The following is an 18,376-nucleotide window of genomic DNA, read 5'->3' on the forward strand; positions in this document are numbered from 1 at the left end:
CAATAGACCAAAGTACGTTTATCTCCTCCTTATGCTACATAGCTGTGCTAAATGTATTTGCCACATATGACTTATTTATCCTAAATTGTACTCTAGGGTCAAAATTTAAGATTTTTAATGTACAAGATTTAAGTCAAGGATTAAAATCACAGTACATTCAAATAACACTTAGAGACAGACAGACAGATACAGAGAGGATCTGTCAATATATAAATATATTAGCAAGCCCATTTCCTGTTCACTTTCTGTGAGCATAGAGCCGTGTGCCCCCATATCAGAAGCACAGATGTTTAGGCTGAGAGGTCAGTCTCCTCTAGCGCAGGAGTCCCCGCCCAATAGGTCGTCATCCTGCCTTCGCTTACGTGTTCTCAGTGACGAGGTGCTTATAAATCTCATAAATCAACCTATTTGTTCTGGAAAGTTCCTTTAGAAGATGCTTTTCATGTATTGGGTCAATGGTTTCTCTCTGTAGACCCACATAATCCTCTAAGACCATGCAGAACCAAACTGTGCCAACTCCATAGGCACTGTGTGCCTGCGCTGCCACTTCACCCCAGGTTCTCTTTATAATCCAAGCATCCCAAGCTCCTGGGCATTCCTCACATGACATCCCTGCTGGAATGTGACTCTCAGAACCAAACAAAGTCCTGCGAGTGAGGAATGACTAGTGTAGGGTACAGTCGACATTGCATTTCCTCTTCTGGACATTTATCCTCCATTTCTGCACTCTGTGCCTTGGGGCTCCTTGGGGCTATGTCACTGCTGGTGTGCGTGGGACTTGGGCGCAACCAAAACCCTAAGACAACTTACATGGGCTTAAACTAGGTTTCCTCTATCTTGTATTTATACATTTTTCAACTTAAATCTCAGTTCAAAGATTGACATTTATCTCTCTGCATTTTTTTCTTAGAATGAGCCTATTGGTTTAAGCCTGTGGAGATTTTTGTGACTCTAAGATTCTGTCAGATGATGTATTAGTTATTTCTTCCAGCTTTGTGCTACCAGCAAGGAAAATATTGTTTCTTTGACAGCATAAATCAATAGCGTGTTACTCTTCTGCAGAATATAACTGAGAGAATTTAGATTGACTAGCCACCACCTTAAGTCATTTTATTTTTCAGGGGTGCAAACTATAATTTTAATGCTTATATAACTAGCTCTTAATTGTCACCCCAAACTAAAATTGTCAAGTTCCACTCTCAAATCAAAAATAAGTGAATTTTCAGCTACACGTGCACTATAGGTCCCATAGTGTTACAGGAAAGCGTGTGCTATATGAGCAGATATTTTGAGAGACAAAGGGTCCCTGTAACTAGCCACTCAGCATTTCTGGAACTGTTAACTCTGTCTTTGCTGCAAAAGCTCAGAGATGTTGTATGTTGCCCCTGGTTTGAAGAGGCCCAGGAAGAATGCCTGAACCGATTGCCTAACCCGTCTGGTCTGCTTTCTCTGACTTTCTCTTTCAGCTTAGTTCATTTCTATTGTGTTTCTTTCTCATTTAGGGTAGGAAGATACAATGCAGATTTGATGATGTCACTGTTCCTCAAAGATTGTTGTTGGTTTCCCTTTTCCTATAGAAGTAAGGACAAAGTTATCTTAGCACCAGGCCTTCATAGCCCGACTCCCGATTCTTTTCAGTTCTGTCCTGCCACTTCCTCTGGCACTGGCCCCCCCCCCCCCCACCGCCACTGCTTGACACCCCTGCACTTTCACTGCCCCGTACTTTGATTCATGGAAGTTCCTCTGCCCTCGACCACCATCTCAGTCTATTGAAACCATATTTATCACTCAGGATCCAATGCCAAGGTCATGCCCTCTGAGGAAACTTCCTGATTTTCAATTCAGAATAAATTACTCCTTCCTAGAGCTCGTTCTTATTTTTTAAAAAAAATTCCATCTTTTTTAAAAAAACTATTTACTTATTTATGTATCTGTTTGGTGCGTGGGGTCTTAGTTGTGACAGGTGGGCTCCCCAGCCATGGCTCGTGGGCTCCTTAGTTGTGGCAGTCAGGCTCCCCAGCTGCAGCCCCAGGGCTCCTTAGTTGCAGCTCTCTGGCTTCTTAGTAGCAGCATGCAGGCACCCCAGCTGTGGCATGCAAACTCTTAGTTGCGCAATGCATGTGGGATCTAGTTCCCTGACCAGGGATCAAACCCAGGCCCCCTGCATTGGGACCGTGGAGTCTTGTCCGCTGCGTCACCAGGGAAGTCCCGTGGAGCTCTTTCTTAATAATATGGTTAAAGCACCTTTCATGGTCTGACTTTTTGGCAGCTTGTTCTGCAGGTTATCAGTCTTTCCATCAGTTCTCCCAGAAACCCTGAAGATGGGAGAGGCCTCATATTCATCTTTGTTTCCCAAGTACCAAGCACAGTCATGGCACAGAGTCAGTGCAGAATAAATGTGGATCAAATGAGTTTCCCTTCTGTCCACATTTTGCCACCTTAGGCCCATGAGTTTCAGCTTAATTTTTTCCAGTTCTTTCCAAAAACGGATTCATTGTTGTAACTAAAGTTTTAAAACCATGAATAATATCTGTATATGGTTTAATGTAACATAAGTTTTTAAAATAAAAAGCAAAGGTGCCATATTCCATATAGGTATCATGTTTAAGTCTCAACTTCAGCCAAAACCGCAGAAAGCTTAGGACTCTCAAAAGTGACATTATTACAGGCCACCTACCCGTGCTTAGAACTTGGTGAATTATTTTAGTCGTCTGTCGTTTTTGGATATGAACGTTCAACATGTAACTGATTTGTTTTTTTTGCCCCAATTTAGAGTCTGTATAAACTCGCCAACGAAGAAGCAAAGAAGAAAGGCTACGACTTACGAAGTGATGCCATACCGATTGTGGCAGCCAAGGCCTCCAGGGACATCATCAGTGATGTGAGTTGTCAGTTTTACTCCTAGTATGTGGTCAGTCTGAAGTGACATTTTCACTGAACTAAATCTTCTAAAAGAATTTTCCTGTCCCTTTGGAAATATATCCTGATGTATTTGTGTAGGGTTTTCAAAAACCTGGTTTTGAGGGAAATGAAAAATTTGATGTTTACAAAAAAGTTTTTATAACCACTAAGTCACAGTATCTTCAGTGAAAGCGGATCCACCAAGAACAGAGAAAGATCCATTCATGTGGAATTTGTTAGAGTGTAGCTGCAGGCTTGGAGATGCTTATATAAAAATTGTCACAGTGCTTATAGAAAGTGTGACTCATAAACTGAAGTTCTCCCAGTGAGAATCAGGGCCTAGCTTTATATAGCATTTTAATATACAATATTCAAATAATGCATATGACACTTGCCATTACAATTCATCCTTGTAAAATCATGAAAAGAAGGCAGTTGATCAGTGCCAGACTAGCCCAAACTTGCACCCTTAACACTAGCTCCTGGCTTGTGGCTTGTGACTCCCAGAATAAAGCCATCATCCTTTCCTGGTACCTCAGGGAATTCTTGTGGAACAGACCACTGCTCTAAAAATCAAGGACCCACTATTTGGGAATATGGTTAATACGCTGCCACTTTATTTTGGAAGATCATATTAGTGACTCACTTTAGTTTACGTATGTTTACCTTTCCTACAAATGGATTTTATACCAGTAATAATATATAACAAAATAATAATAACCAAGAAGTGTGAGAAATCTGTGCTAAGAATGTTATATGCATTATGTCACTTATTTTTCATAATTACGCTAGGATGTAAGATTGTGATTATCCCTGTTTTATGGGTTGCTAAGCAACTTGTCTAAAATCAAACTCTTAGTAGGTGATGGAGTGAAAACTCCAATCAACCTGATTCCTTCCCACTGTACTATATTGCCTCTGCTGACTCGTTTATACTTTCTCACTCAGTTATCTTGAGACTAGAAGCATGTATTTTGGATAATTGGCTCAGATTCCAGGACAACGTCTTTGGACATGGAATAATAACAACACTGTTGGTCCATGAGAGATGAGAACCCGTGACTTCATTAGGGGCATGCTCTAAGCAACTGGGCTGCTAGGTCAGCTTCCTAGTATAACCAGTTTTCCAAAATGATGCCAAAATTTGCCACCACCACTGAATGCCTGAATCCAGTATGAAACAGGAAATTCTCTTCTGTTGCTACTGCAAGTAGCCTTGGACCTTGACTTCATCCTCAAAGGAGCCAGACACGCATTTTACTACTTATTAAAACACATCTTGTCACCAAGTGCATTTCTTTTCTGATGTACTTTTAGTGCCTAACCCATTTCTCCAAGTCCTTGGTCCACATTGACCTCTCCGCTGTGTGCATTGCTGCCCCCAGAACTATTCCTTGTTACCAGGCCATTAGGTGATTTGGGGTATACACTACAATTATATGAATTCCATCTATTTTATTACCTCTATAAGCTTCTAGGGGAAAGGTAGGATATTGCCTTGAGTTAGTGCTTATTAGCAAAAGACAACGTACAACAGTGATATAAGCAAGATGATTTTGTACAGGCTTGTGACCTCTATGGGCTTAAAATAAAAATCTAATTTGTGCATTTTCATCTCAGTACAAATACAAAGATGGTTACCGCAAGCAGCTTGGCCATCACATTGGAGCCCGGGACGTGAAAGATGACCCGAAGATGATGTGGTCCATGCATGTGGCCAAGATCCAGAGTGACAGGGAGTACAAGAAGGACTTTGAGAAGTGGAAGACCAAGTTCAGCAGCCCAGTGGACATGCTGGGGGTGGTGCAGGCCAAGAAGTGCCAGGCCTTGGTCAGTGACATAGACTACAAGAACTACCTGCACCAGTGGACCTGCCTGCCTGACCAGAGTGATGTCACCCATGCTCGACAAGCCTATGACCTCCAGAGTGATGTGAGTATAAGATTTTCCTTTGGCCAACAAAAACACCATGTCTGATTTCCTAAGTATCCCAGTTTCCCCCAAAATGAGGGAGTTGAGTTTATACAACTGAGTTCTACCTCCCTGGACTAATGCCCACTCTCTATCCAGTCACACAGACATCTGAGAGCATCATTATTTCCATAAAGAAAGAACCAGCAAAGCACCGATTGCTTTGATGGAAACCTCTAGATTATTGATCTAGTAGAGTTGGGTCATTCTCTATGTTCTGTTTAAAATGTTTTTCAAAATAGGTTTCTAATCTGAATATTGGGTGGATTCACAAGACATAGCAAAATTTTTAAATTTCCCAAGAATCCAAGCATTGAAATATATAATATAATACAATGTATTGTAATTCAAATTTTTATTTCTTTAAGGCATATCATTATGCTGATGTTTAGTGGTTTATCACTTACAATTTCAGAATTTGTACAAGGCCGACCTTCAGTGGCTCAAAGGCATTGGCTGGTTTCCTAGTGGCTCTCTTGAGGATGAGAGGAACAAGAGAGCTACCCAGATTTTGAGTGACCACGTTTACCGTCAGCACCCAGATAAATTCACATTTTCCAGCCTTATGGATTCCATCCCAATGGTTTTGGCAAAAAACAACGCTATTACCATGAACCACGTAAGTCCTTTTTTTACTTGAGCGGGGTATCAATTTTTGTATGTGTGTATGTAAACACTGAAATCTGTTTTGATAAAAGAAGAATCACATTCAATTATTTTGCTTGGTATTAAAGTGGTTTTTAAGTAAGTGTTGTGCTTCTTACTGATATGAGACACCTAGACGTAAAGGTGTCACAAGGACTGACTCACAGAGTGGGCTCTCTTTACTCTCATTAAGAACCAGATTCATCACTGGCCTGTACTAGTCACATCCTTTTTTTGTTTCTTTCAGCATCTCTATACAGAAGCTTGGGATAAAGATAAAACCACTGTCCACATTATGCCAGACACCCCTGAAGTTTTACTTGCTAAACAAAACACAATAAACTACAGTGAGGTAAGCAATGTATTCATGGTGCATGTTATATTTTTTTCTTGCACTGCACTTTATATATCAAACTTACGATGATTTATGTCTATTTCAGAAACACTATAAACTTGGCCTAGAAGAAGCCAAGAAGAAAGGCTATGATATGCGGATAGATGCCATTCCCATCAGGATGGCCAAGGCCTCCAGAGACATTGCAAGTGAAGTAAGTGCACCTGTAGAGTTCTTTGCTCAGCTTTGGCTCAAAGATTTCTTTCTCTCTCAAAGATATGTAGTAGAGCAAGTAAGCTATGAAGTTAAGGTTCTAGCTAACAGTTTTTTGTAAGTAAATAGTTTAAAATAATGGTAATAAAACTCTCAACATAAAGGTTAACTTCTAGGTACGACTGAGTCCACAGCAACATGCATTTCAAAATACTGTCTGTTCCCTGCTGAACAAAAGCACTGGCTACTTGACTATAGCTCAGAGACAGCCTTTTGGCTTTTCCACATGATGTGTACTTATATACAATTGAGCTCATCATAGGATCCCTTCCAAACCCAGCCCATTCATTCCCTGTAAACCAATGGACCTGTAAGGGCTGAAGGAATGGACACATTATTCTATTTAAAGTCCAACCATTCATGCGCACCATGTGTTTATCTCTGCATCCTGTGATTGGCTGCAGATACTCACTTATTTCAAAATATGGGTTTGCTCACATTTCTAGAAATGTTTGTCCTTCTATTTCTTTTGTCTGTGAAGTCAAAAGCATATTTTCCCTTTATATCCAAAATATGGGAAGCAACTGTCATACTTTAAAAATAAATGTTCAATGATCACAGAATGGTTAAAAGTATTAATATATACCAATATAATGGAATACCTGCTGTCATTAAAATTCATGTTTGTAGGGAATATATAATGACACAGGAAAATGCTTATATAATAACTGAAATAAGCAGATACAAACCCATATACAGTATGACTCCTAATTTTATTCTCTCTCTCTCTCTTTCTGACACACACACACACAAAGCCGTTTTCATCAGCGGTTATCACTGAATGGCAGAATAATGTCTTAGTTTTTATTTCCTTTTTTCCTTTTTATTTATTTATTATTTTTTTAACATCTTTATTGGAGTATAATTGCTTTACAGTGGTGTTTTACTTTCTGCTTTATAACAAAGTGAATCAGGTATACATATATCACCATATCTCGTCCCTCTTGCGTCTCCCTTCCACCCTACCTATCCCACCCCTCTAGGTGGTTACTAAGCACTGAGCTGATCTCCCTGTGCTATGTGACTGCTTCCCACTAGCTGTCTGTTTTACATTTGGTAGTGTAAATATGTCAGTGCTATTCTCTCACTTTGTCCCAGCTTACCCTTCCCCTCCCTGTGTCCTCAAGTCTGTTTTCTACATCTGCGTCTTTATTCCTGTCCTGCCCCTAGGTTCTTCATAACCAGTTTTTTTTTTTTTAGATTCCATATATATGTGTTAGCATATGGTATTTGTTTTTCTCTTTCTGACTCACTTCACTCTGTATGACATACTCTAGGTCCATCCACCTCACAACAAATAACTCAATTTCATTTCTTTTTATGGCTGAGTAATATTCCATTGTACATATGTGCCACATCTTCTTTATCCATTCGTCTGTCGATGGACACTTAGGGTGCTTCCATGCCCTGGCTATTGTAAATGGAGCGGCAGTGAACATTGTGGTACATGCCTCTTTTTAAATTATGGTTTTCTCAGGGTATATGCCCAGTAGTGGGATTGCTGGATCGTATGGTAGTTCTATTTTTAGTTTTTTAAGGAACCTCCATACTGTTCTCCATAGTGGCTGTATCAATTTACATTCCCACCAACAGTGCAAGAGGGTTTCCTTTTTTCCACACCCTCTCCACATTTATTGTTTGTAGATTTTTTTATGATGGCCATTCTGACTGGTGTGAGGTGATACCTCATTGTAGTTTTGATTTGCATTTCTCTAATGATTAGTGATGTTGAGCATCCTTTCATGTGTTTGTTGGCAATCTGGATATCTTCTTTGGAAAAGTGTCTATTTAAGTCTTCTGCCCATTTTTGGATTGGTTGTTTTTTTGATATTGAGCTGCATGAGCTGCTTGTAAATTTTGGAGATGAATCCTTTGTCATTTGCAAATATTTTCTCCCATTCTGAGGGTTGTCGTTTCGTCTTGTTTATTGTTTCCTTTGCTATGCCAAAGCTTTTACGTTTCATTAGGTCCCATTTGTTTATTTTTGTTTTCATTTCCATTTCTCTAAGAGGTGGGTTAAAAAGGATCTTGCTATGATTTATGTCATATGGTGTTCTGCCTATATTTTCCTCTAAGAGTTTTATAGTGTTTGGCCTTACATTTAGATCTTTAATCCATTTTGAATTTACTTTTGTGTATGGTGTTAGGGAGTGTTCTACTTTCATTCTTTTCTATGTAGCTGTCCAGTTTTCCCAGCACCACTTATTGAAGAGGCTGTCTTTTTTCTGCATTGTATATTCTTGCCTCCTTTATCACAAATAAGGTGACCATATGAGCGTGGGTTTATCTCTGGGCTTTCTATCCTCTTACATTGATCTATATTTCTGTTTTTGTGCCAGTACCATACTGTCTTACTTACTGTAGCTTTGTAGTATACCCTGAAGTCCAGGAGCCTGATTCCTCCAGCACCGTTTTTCTTTCTCAAGATTGCTTCGGCTATTCTAGGTCTTTTGTGTTTCCATAAAAATTGTGAAACGTTTTGTTCTAGTTCTGTGAAAAATGCCATTGGTAGTTTGATAGGGATTGCATTGAAACTGTAGATTGCTTTGGGTAGTATAATCATTTTCATAATGTTGATTCTTCCAATCCAAGAACATGGTATATCTCTCCATCTGTTTGTATCATCTTTAATTTCTTTCATCAGTGTCTTATAGTTTTCTGCATACAGGTCTTTTGTTTCCTTAGGTAAGTTTATTCCTAGGTATTTTATTCTTTTTGTTGCAATGGTAAATGGGAGTGTTTCCTTAATTTCTCTTGCAGATTTTTCAGCATTAGTGTATAGGAATGCAAGAGATTTCTGTGCGTTAATTTTGTATCCTGGTACTTTACCAAATTCATTGATTAACTCTGGTAGTTTTCTGGTAGCGTCTTTAGGATTCTCTGTGTATAGTATCATGTCATCTGGAAAGAGTGAAAGCTTTACTTCTTCTTTTCCAATTTGCATTCCTTTTCTTTTCTAATTGCTATGGCTAAAACTTCCAAAACTATGTGGAATAATAGTGGTGAGAGTGAGCAACATTGTCTTGTTCCTGATCTTAGTGGAAATGATTTCAGTTTTTCACCATTGAGAACAATTTTGGCAGTGGGTTTGTCATATATGGCCTTTATTATGTGGAGGTAAGTTCCCTGTTTGCCAACTTTCTGGAGGGTTTTTATCATAAATTGGTGTTGAATTTTGTCGATAGCTTTTTCTGCATCTATTTGAGATGATTATATGGTTTTTCTCCTTCAGTCTGTTAATATGGTGTATCCCATTGATTTGTGTATATTGAAAAATCCTTGCATTCCTGGGATAAACCCCACTTGATTGTGGTGTATGAGACTTTTAATGTGCTGTTGGATTCTCTTTGCTAGTATATTGTTGAGGATTTCTGCATATATGTTCATCAGTGATATTGGCCTGTAGTTTTCTTTTTTGTGACATCTTTTTCTGGTTTTGGTATCAGGGTGTTGGTGGCCTCGTACAATGAGTTTGGGAGTGTTCCTCCCTCTGCTATATTTTGGAAGAGTTTGAGAAGGATGGGTGTTAGCTCTTCTCTAAATGTTTGTATAGAATTTGCCTGTGAAGCCATCTGGTCCTGGGCTTTTGTTTGTTGGAAGATTTTTAATCACAGTCTCAATTTCAGTGCTTGTGATTGGTCTGTTTATATTTTCTTTTTTTTGCAGGTTCAGTCTCAGAAGTTTGTGCTTTTCTAAGAATTTGTCCATTTCTTCCAGGTTGTCCATTTTATTGGCCTATAGTTGCTTGTAGTAGTCTCTCATGATCCTTGGCATTTCTGCAGTATCAGTTGTTACTTATCCTTTTTCATTTCTAATTCTCTTGTATGAGTCTTCTGCTTTTTATTCTTGATGAGTCTGGCTAATGGTTTATCGATTTTGTTTATTGTCTCGAAGAGCCAGATTTTAGTTTTGTTGATCTTTGCTCATTTCCTTCATTTCTTTTTCCATTAATTGTGATCTGATCTTTATGATTTCTTTCCTTCTGCTAACTTTGGGGGTTTTTTTGTTCTTTCTCTAATTGCTTTACGTGTAAGGTTAGGTTGTTTATTTGAGATGTTTCTTGTTTCTTGAGGTAGGATTTTATTGCTATAAACTTTCCTCTTAGAACTGCTTTTGCTGCATCCCATAGGTTTTGGGTCATCTTATTTTCATTGTCATTTATTTCTAGGTATTTTTTGATTTCCTCTTTGATTTCTTCAATGATCTCTTAGTTAATAAGAACTGTATTGTTTAGCCTCCATGTGTTTGTATTTTTTACAGAATTTTTCTTGTAATTGATATCTAGTCTCATAGCGTTGTGGTTGGAAGAGATACTTGATATGATTTCAATTTTCTTAAATTTACCATGGTTTGATTTGTGACCCAAGATATGATCTATCCTGGGGAATGTTCCATGAGCACTAGAGAAAAATGTGTATTCTGTTGTTTTTGGATGGAATGTCCTATGAATATCAATTAAGTCCATCTTGTTTAATGTATCATTTAAAGCTTGTGTTTCCTTATTTATTTTCATTTTGGATGATTTGTCCATTGGTGAAAGTGGGGTGTTAAAGTCCCCTACTATGATTGTGTTACTGTCAATTTCCCCTTTAATGGCTGTTAGCATTTGCCTTATGTGTTGAGGTGCTCCTATGTTGGGTGCATAAATATTTACAATTGTTATATCTTCTTCTTGGATTGATCCCTTGATCATTATGTAGTGTCCTTTTTGTCTCTTGTAATAGTCTTTATTTTAAAATCTATTTTGTCTGATATGAGAATTGCTACTCCCGCTTTCTTTAGATTTCCATTTGCATGGAATATGTTTTTGCATCCCCTCACTTTCAGTCTGTATGTGTCCTTAGGTCTGAAGTGGGTCTCTTGTAGATAGCATATATATGGGTCTTGTTTTTGTATCCATTCAGCCAGTATATATCTTTTGGTTGGAGCATTTCATCCATTTACATCTAAGGTAATTATCAATATGTATGTTCCTATTACCATTTTCTTAGTTATTTTGGGTTTGTTTTTGTACGTCTTTTTCTTCTCTTGTGTTTCCTGCCTAGAGAAGTTCCTTTAGCATTTGTTGTAAAGCTGGTTTGGTGGTGCTGAATTCTCTTAGCTTTTGCTTGTCTGTAAAGGTTTTAATTTCTCTGTCAAATCTGAATGAAATCCTCGCTGGGTAGAGTAATCTTGGTTGTACTTTTTTCCCTTTCATCACTTTAAATATGTCCTGCCACTCCCTTCTGGCTTGCAGAGTTTCTGTAGAAAGATCAGCTGTTAAGTTTATGGAGATTCCCTTGTATGTTATTTGTTGCTTTTCCATTGCTGCTTTTAATATTTTTTCTTTGCATTTAATTTTTGATAATTTGATTAATATGTGACTTGGCCTGTTTCTCCTTGGATTTATCCTGTATGGGGCTCTCTGTGCTTCTGGACTTGATTAACTATTTCCTTTCCCATATTAGGGAATTTTTCAACTATAATCTCTTCAAATATTTTCTCAGTCTCTTTCTTCTTCAACCCTATAATTTGAATGTTGGTGCATTTAATGTTGTCCCAGAGGTCTCTGAGACTGTCACAATTGTTTTCATTCTTTTTTCTTTATTCTGCTCTGCAGTAGTTATTTCCACTCTTTTATCTTCTGGGTCACTTATCTGTTCTCCTACCTCAGTTATTCTGCTATGGATTCCTTCTAGAGAATTTTAAATTTCATTTATTGTGTTATTCATCATTGTTTGTTTGCCCCTTTGTTCTTCTAGGTCCTTGTTAAAAATTTCTTGTATTTTCTCCATTCTATTTCCAGGATTTTGGATCATCTTTCCTATCATTACTCTGCATTCCTTTTCAGGCAGACTGCCTATTTCCTCTTCATTTGTTTGGTCTGGTGGGTTTTTACCTTGCTCCTTCATCTGCTGTGTGTTTCTCTGTCTTCTCATTTTGCTTAACTTACTGTGTTTGGGGTGTCTTTTTCGCAGGCTGCAGGTTCGTAGTTCCCGTTGTTTTTGGTGTCTGTCCTCAGTGGCTAAGGTTCGTTCAGTGGGTTGTGTAGGCTTCCTGGTGGAGGGGACTAGTGCCTGTGTTCTGGTGGATGAGGCTGGATCTTGTCTTTCTGGTGGGCAGGGCTGTGTTTGGTGGTGTGTTTTGGGGTGTCTGTGACCTTGTTATGATTTTAGGCAGCCTCTCTGCTAATGGGTGGGGTTGTGTTCCTGTCTTGCTAGTTGTTTGGCATAGGGTGTCCAGCATTGTAACTTGCTGGTCGTTGTGTGGAGCTGGGTCTTAGCGTTGACATGGAGATCTCTGGGAGAGCTTTTGCTACTTGATATTACGTGGAGTCGGGAGGTCTCTGGTGGATCAGTGTCCTGAACTCACCTCTCCCACCTCAGAGGCACAGGCCTGACACCTGGCCAGAACACCAAGGCCCTGTCAGCCACACGGCTCAGAAGAAAAGCGACAAAAAAAGAAAAGAGAAGGAAGTTATTAAAATAAAAAATAATTTTTAGAAATTTAAAAGTAATAAAAAAGAAAGAAAAAGAGAGCAACCAAAACCAAGAAACAAATCCACCACTTATAACAAGCACTAAAAACAACAAAAAACGGATAGACAGAATCCTAGGACAAATGGTAAAAACAACGCTCTACAGACAAAATCACACAAAGAAGTGTACACACACACACTTACAAAAAGAGAAAAAGGAAAAAAAATATATATATCATTGCTCCCAAAGTCCACTGCCTCAATTTTGGGGTGATTCTTTGTCTATTCAGGTATTCCACAGATGCAGGGTACATCAAGTTAATTGTGGAGATTTAATCCGCTGCTCCTGAGCCTGCTGGGAGAGATTTCCCTTTCTCTTCTTCGTTAGCATAGCTCCTGGGGTTCAGCTTTGGATTTGGCCCCGCCTCTGTGTGTAGGTTGCCTGAGGGTGTCTGTTCTTCGCTCAGACAGGACGGGGTTAAAGTAGCAGCTGATCAGGGGCCTCTGGCTCACTCAGGCCGGGGGAGGGAGGGGTACGGATGCGGGGTGAGCCTGTAGCGGCAGAGGGCAGTGTAACGTGGCAACCGTCTGAGGCGTGCCATGTGTTCTCCCGGGGAAGTTGTCCCTGGATCACGGGACCCTGGCAGTGGCGGGCTGCACAGGCTCCCTGGAAGGGAGGTGTGGATAGTGACCTGTGCTTGCACACAGGGTTCTTGGTGGCTTCAGCAGCATCCTTAGCATTTCATGCCCATCTCTGGTGTCTGCACTGATAGCCATGGCTCCTGCCTGTCTTTGGAGCTCATTTAGGCAGTGCTCTGAATTCCCTCACCTCGTGCACCAAAACAATGGTCTGTTGCCTCTTAGGCAGGTCCTGATTTTTTCCGGGACTCCCTCCCAGCTAGCTGTAGTGCACTAGCCCCCTTTAGGCTCCGCTCACGCAGACAACCCCAATCCTCTCCCTGAGATGTGACTTCCGAAGCCCGAGCCTCAGCTCCCAGCCCCGACCCGTCCCAGCGGGTGAGAGACAAGCCTCTCAGGCTTGAGTGCTGGTCAGCACCGATCCTCGGTGCGGGAATCTCTCCACTTTGACCTCTGCACCCCTGTTGCTGTGCTCTCCTCCGTGGCTCCAGAGCTTCCCCCCCGCCAACCCCGTCTCCTCCAGTGAAGGGGCTTCCTGGTTTGTGGAAACTTTATCTCCTTCACAGCTCCCTCCCAGACGTGCAGGTCCCGTCCCTATTCTTTTGTCTCTGTTTTTTCTTTTTTCTTTTGCCCTACCCAACTACGTGGGGAGTTTCTTGCCTTTGGGGAAGTCTGAGGTCTTCTGCCAGCATTCAGAAGGTGTTCTGTAGGAGTTGTTGCACATGTAGATGCATTTCTGATGTATTTGTGGGGAGGAAGGTGATCTCCACGTCTTACTTCTCCGCCATCTTGAAGGTCTCCCCTCATTTATTTATTTATTTATTTTCCTCATTTATTTTTAAAATAAGTTTATTTGCAATCTGGTGACAACAAAGCTTGTGTAATCTTCAAACAGAGAGCTTCTGAATATATGAGTTCACTTTTCTGGGTCTTAGTTCCTTCATCTTTAACCTGTGCTCCCTGGGGCCCGACGGTGCATGCACGAGGCCACCCAGCGGTGACATGCTGACTGCCACCCCCATCTAGAGCAGCACCCAGGGCACTGCGGAGGCTGAACACACGAGGGCGCACAATGGCTGAGCGCAGGGCGACGTGGGGTCTGGCCAGGCGCAGGGGCCTATTTTCTTTTTTGTATACATATACAAGCCTTATTTTCTAAATGGTTTACAAGATGCAGTCACACATATTATTTATATATTCGGGGGGAAACATGTTTTTAATGAATAGGAAAATCTGAGCCTACTAATCATTTTATACTAAAAGTTATACTAGGTGACTATCAGTATTTTTCTTCTTCAAGTTCAAATACAAAGAAGATTATCGTAAGCAGCTTGGCCATCACATTGGTGCCCGAGCTATACATGACGACCCCAAGATGATGTGGTCCATGCATGTGGCCAAGATCCAGAGTGACCGGGAGTACAAGAAAGACTTTGAGAAGTGGAAGACCAAGTTCAGCAGCCCAGTGGACATGCTGGGGGTGGTGCTGGCCAAGAAGTGCCAGACTTTGGTCAGTGACATAGACTACAAGAACTACCTGCACCAGTGGACGTGCCTGCCCGACCAGAACGATGTCATGCACGCTCGGCACGCCTATGACCTCCAGAGCGACGTGAGTACTGAGGATCATAATGCCGTGCAAAGGTGGGAAATCAGTGAATTAACACCCCTTGGATAAGTGGCGCCAAACTCACCAGCCCCTGCAAGTGGGGCATAACACTTCTTCTTTTCCTGTGAGTGTTAAGTGTCAAACCCTCCAGACCGAAAAGGAATATTGTCTGATACCCTGCCTGTCCACCAAACTACGTTTTCAAGAGTGTTCTTACTTTATTTCATATCCTTCTGATGAAAATGTTTTCCCAAACCAGAGATAAATATTTATTGGCTATTTGTATCAACAGAATATGTACAAGGCAGATCTCCAATGGCTGAGAGGCATCGGCTGGGTTCCCATTGGCTCTTTGGATGTGGAACAATGCAAAAGGGCAACTGAAATTCTGAGTGATAAAATCTATCGCCAGCCTCCAGACAAATTCAGGTTTACCAGTGTGACTGATTCTCTGGAACAAGTGTTGGCCAAGAACAACGCCATCACTATGAACAAGGTGAGGCTTCAGAGTTCAGAGAACCAAGGTAGGACTCCTAAAGCTAAACCAAAGGAAAAGAAGCATGATCAGGAGAAGAAAGAAATAGAGCAACAAAAGGTATCTGTCTGTTATCTATCTATATCTATCCATATCTGTCTACCTAATGTCTATGTCATTTATATTTTAACATTTACTTCAGTAGTTATTTCATGGTTTTGATAAAATGGTACATGTTTATGGAAAATCATCTCTGCATAAAGGATATTCTAAATTTCCTTTTGTTAACATACAACTCAGAGTATCAGAAGGCACTCATACATATCTGTTTTACTGTGAACTGGTTACTTTACTTGAAGATACGTGTAAAATACATAATGTGTATAAAATACGTAACCTTTTGTTATTTCTCTTTATAAAGTTCTTGTGGCCTTGAAGTTTCGATTAACAATACACTGAAGTTTTTTCCTGATGACATTTTATATTTTCCTTGCTAGCGTTTATACACGGAAGCCTGGGACAAAGACAAGACCCAGATCCACATCGCACCAGATACACCAGAAATTACGCTGGCAAGAGTGAACAAAATCAACTACAGTCAGGTGGGAGCAGATGCTAATTCTATGACATTTGCATGGTGTTTCATATTTCAGTTAATCCATTCCATGGTGATATAATACTAAATGACAACTTTGTAAAGAATGTCTTTTCTTGCTCCGTGTGAATACCAACTCTTTCATTTCTCACTTACCTAAACATCAGTCTTCAAGTAACACATATTATCATTTCGGAAGTGCAAGTTATAAGAATGAATGATTTAAGCAGTAACCAGAAGATTAATTAGACCTTCCTCTTTTATTAATTTAAGAAATTAGCAATAGACCAAAGTACGTTTATCTCCTCCTTATGCTACATAGCTGTGCTAAATGTATTTGCCACATATGACTTATTTATCCTAAATTGTACTCTAGGGTCAAAATTTAAGATTTTTAATGTACAAGATTTAAGTCAAGGATTAAAATCACAGTACATTCAAATAACACTTAGAGACAGACAGACAGATACAGAGAGGATCTGTCAATATATAAATATATTAGCAAGCCCATTTCCTGTTCACTTTCTGTGAGCATAGAGCCGTGTGCCCCCATATCAGAAGCACAGATGTTTAGGCTGAGAGGTCAGTCTCCTCTAGTGCAGGAGTCCCCGCCCAATAGGTCGTCATCCTGCCTTCGCTTAAGTGTTCTCAGTGACGAGGTGCTTATAAATCTCATAAATCAACCTATTTGTTCTGGAAAGTTCCTTTAGAAGATGCTTTTCATGTATTGGGTCAATGGTTTCTCTCTGTAGACCCACATAATCCTCTAAGACCATGCAGAACCAAACTGTGCCAACTCCATAGGCACTGTGTGCCTGCGCTGCCACTTCACCCCAGGTTCTCTTTATAATCCAAGCATCCCAAGCTCCTGGGCATTCCTCACATGACATCCCTGCTGGAATGTGACTCTCAGAACCAAACAAAATCCTGCGAGTGAGGAATGACTAGTGTAGGGTACAGTCGACATTGCATTTCCTCTTCTGGACATTTATCCTCCATTTCTGCCTCTGTGCCTTGGGGCTCCTTGGGGCTATGTCACTGCTGGTGTGCGTGGGACTTGGGCGCAACCAAAACCCTAAGACAACTTACATGGGCTTAAACTAGGTTTCCTCTATCTTGTATTTATACATTTTTCAACTTAAATCTCAGTTCAAAGATTGACATTTATCTCTCTGCATTTTTTTCTTAGAATGAGCCTATTGGTTTAAGCCTGTGGAGATTTTTGTGACTCTAAGATTCTGTCAGATGATGTATTAGTTATTTCTTCCAGCTTTGTGCTACCAGCAAGGAAAATATTGTTTCTTTGACAGCATAAATCAATAGCGTGTTACTCTTCTGCAGAATATAACTGAGAGAATTTAGATTGACTAGCCACCACCATAAGTCATTTTATTTTTCAGGGGTGCAAACTATAATTTTAATGCTTATATAACTAGCTCTTAATTGTCACCCCAAACTAAAATTGTCAAGTCCCACTCTCAAATCAAAAATAAGTGAATTTTCAGCTACACGTGCACTATAGGTCCCATAGTGTTACAGGAAAGCGTGTGCTATATGAGCAGATATTTTGAGAGACAAAGGGTCCCTGTAACTAGCCACTCAGCATTTCTGGAACTGTTAACTCTGTCTTTGCTGCAAAAGCTCAGAGATGTTGTACGTTGCCCCTGGTTTGAAGAGGCCCAGGAAGAATGCCTGAACCGATTGCCTAACCCGTCTGGTCTGCTTTCTCTGACTTTCTCTTTCAGCTTAGTTCATTTCTGTTGTGTTTCTTTCTCGTTTAGGATAGGAAGATACAATGCATATTTGATGATGTCCCTGTTCCTCAAAGATTGTTGGTTTCCCTTTTCCTATAGTTTTAAGGACAAAGTTATCTTAGCACCAGGCCTTCATAGCCCGACTCCCGATTCTTTTCAGTTCTGTCCTACCACTTCCTCTGGCACTGCCCCGCCCCACCCCACCCTCCCCCAGCTGCTTGACGCCCCTGCACTTTCACTGCCCCGTACTTCAATTCATGGAAGTTCCTCTGCCTTTGACCACCATCTCAGTCTATTGAAACCATATTTATCACTCAGGATCCAATGCCAAGGTCATGCCCTCTGAGGAAACTTCCTGATTTTCAATTCAGAATAAATTACTCCGTACTAGAGCTCGTTCTTTTTTTAAAAAAAAAAATTCCATCTTTTTCTTAAAAAATATTTATTTATGTATCTATTTGGTGCGTAGGGTCTTAGTTGTGACAGGTGGGCTCCCCAGCCATGGCTCGTGGGCTCCTTAGTTGTGGCAGTCAGGCTCCCCAGCTGCAGCCCCAGGGCTCCTTAGTTGCAGCTCTCTGGCTTCTTAGTAGCAGCATGCAGACACCCCAGCTGTGGCATGCAAACTCTTAGTTGCGCCATGCATGTGGGATCTAGTTCCCTGACCAGGGATCAAACCCAGGCCCCCTGCATTGGGACCGTGGAGTCTTGTCCGCTGCGTCACCA

General features: G+C 40.5%; 1 protein-coding gene across 1 annotated transcript in view; it reads left to right on the forward strand.

Annotated features, from left to right (window-relative positions):
• Positions 1–18,376, forward strand: part of NEB (nebulin) — a 277,224-nt gene that overhangs the window by 139,691 nt on the left and 119,157 nt on the right. Inside the window, 8 exon segments of the mRNA XM_032636744.1 lie at positions 2,774–2,881; positions 4,522–4,833; positions 5,288–5,491; positions 5,765–5,869; positions 5,958–6,065; positions 14,521–14,832; positions 15,122–15,325; positions 15,802–15,906. Coding sequence (XP_032492635.1) covers positions 2,774–2,881; positions 4,522–4,833; positions 5,288–5,491; positions 5,765–5,869; positions 5,958–6,065; positions 14,521–14,832; positions 15,122–15,325; positions 15,802–15,906 — 1,458 coding nt within the window.

The sequence above is a fragment of the Phocoena sinus genome, chromosome 7, assembly GCF_008692025.1.
Source record: "Phocoena sinus isolate mPhoSin1 chromosome 7, mPhoSin1.pri, whole genome shotgun sequence".
In the NCBI taxonomy this organism is placed as follows: domain Eukaryota; kingdom Metazoa; phylum Chordata; class Mammalia; order Artiodactyla; family Phocoenidae; genus Phocoena; species Phocoena sinus.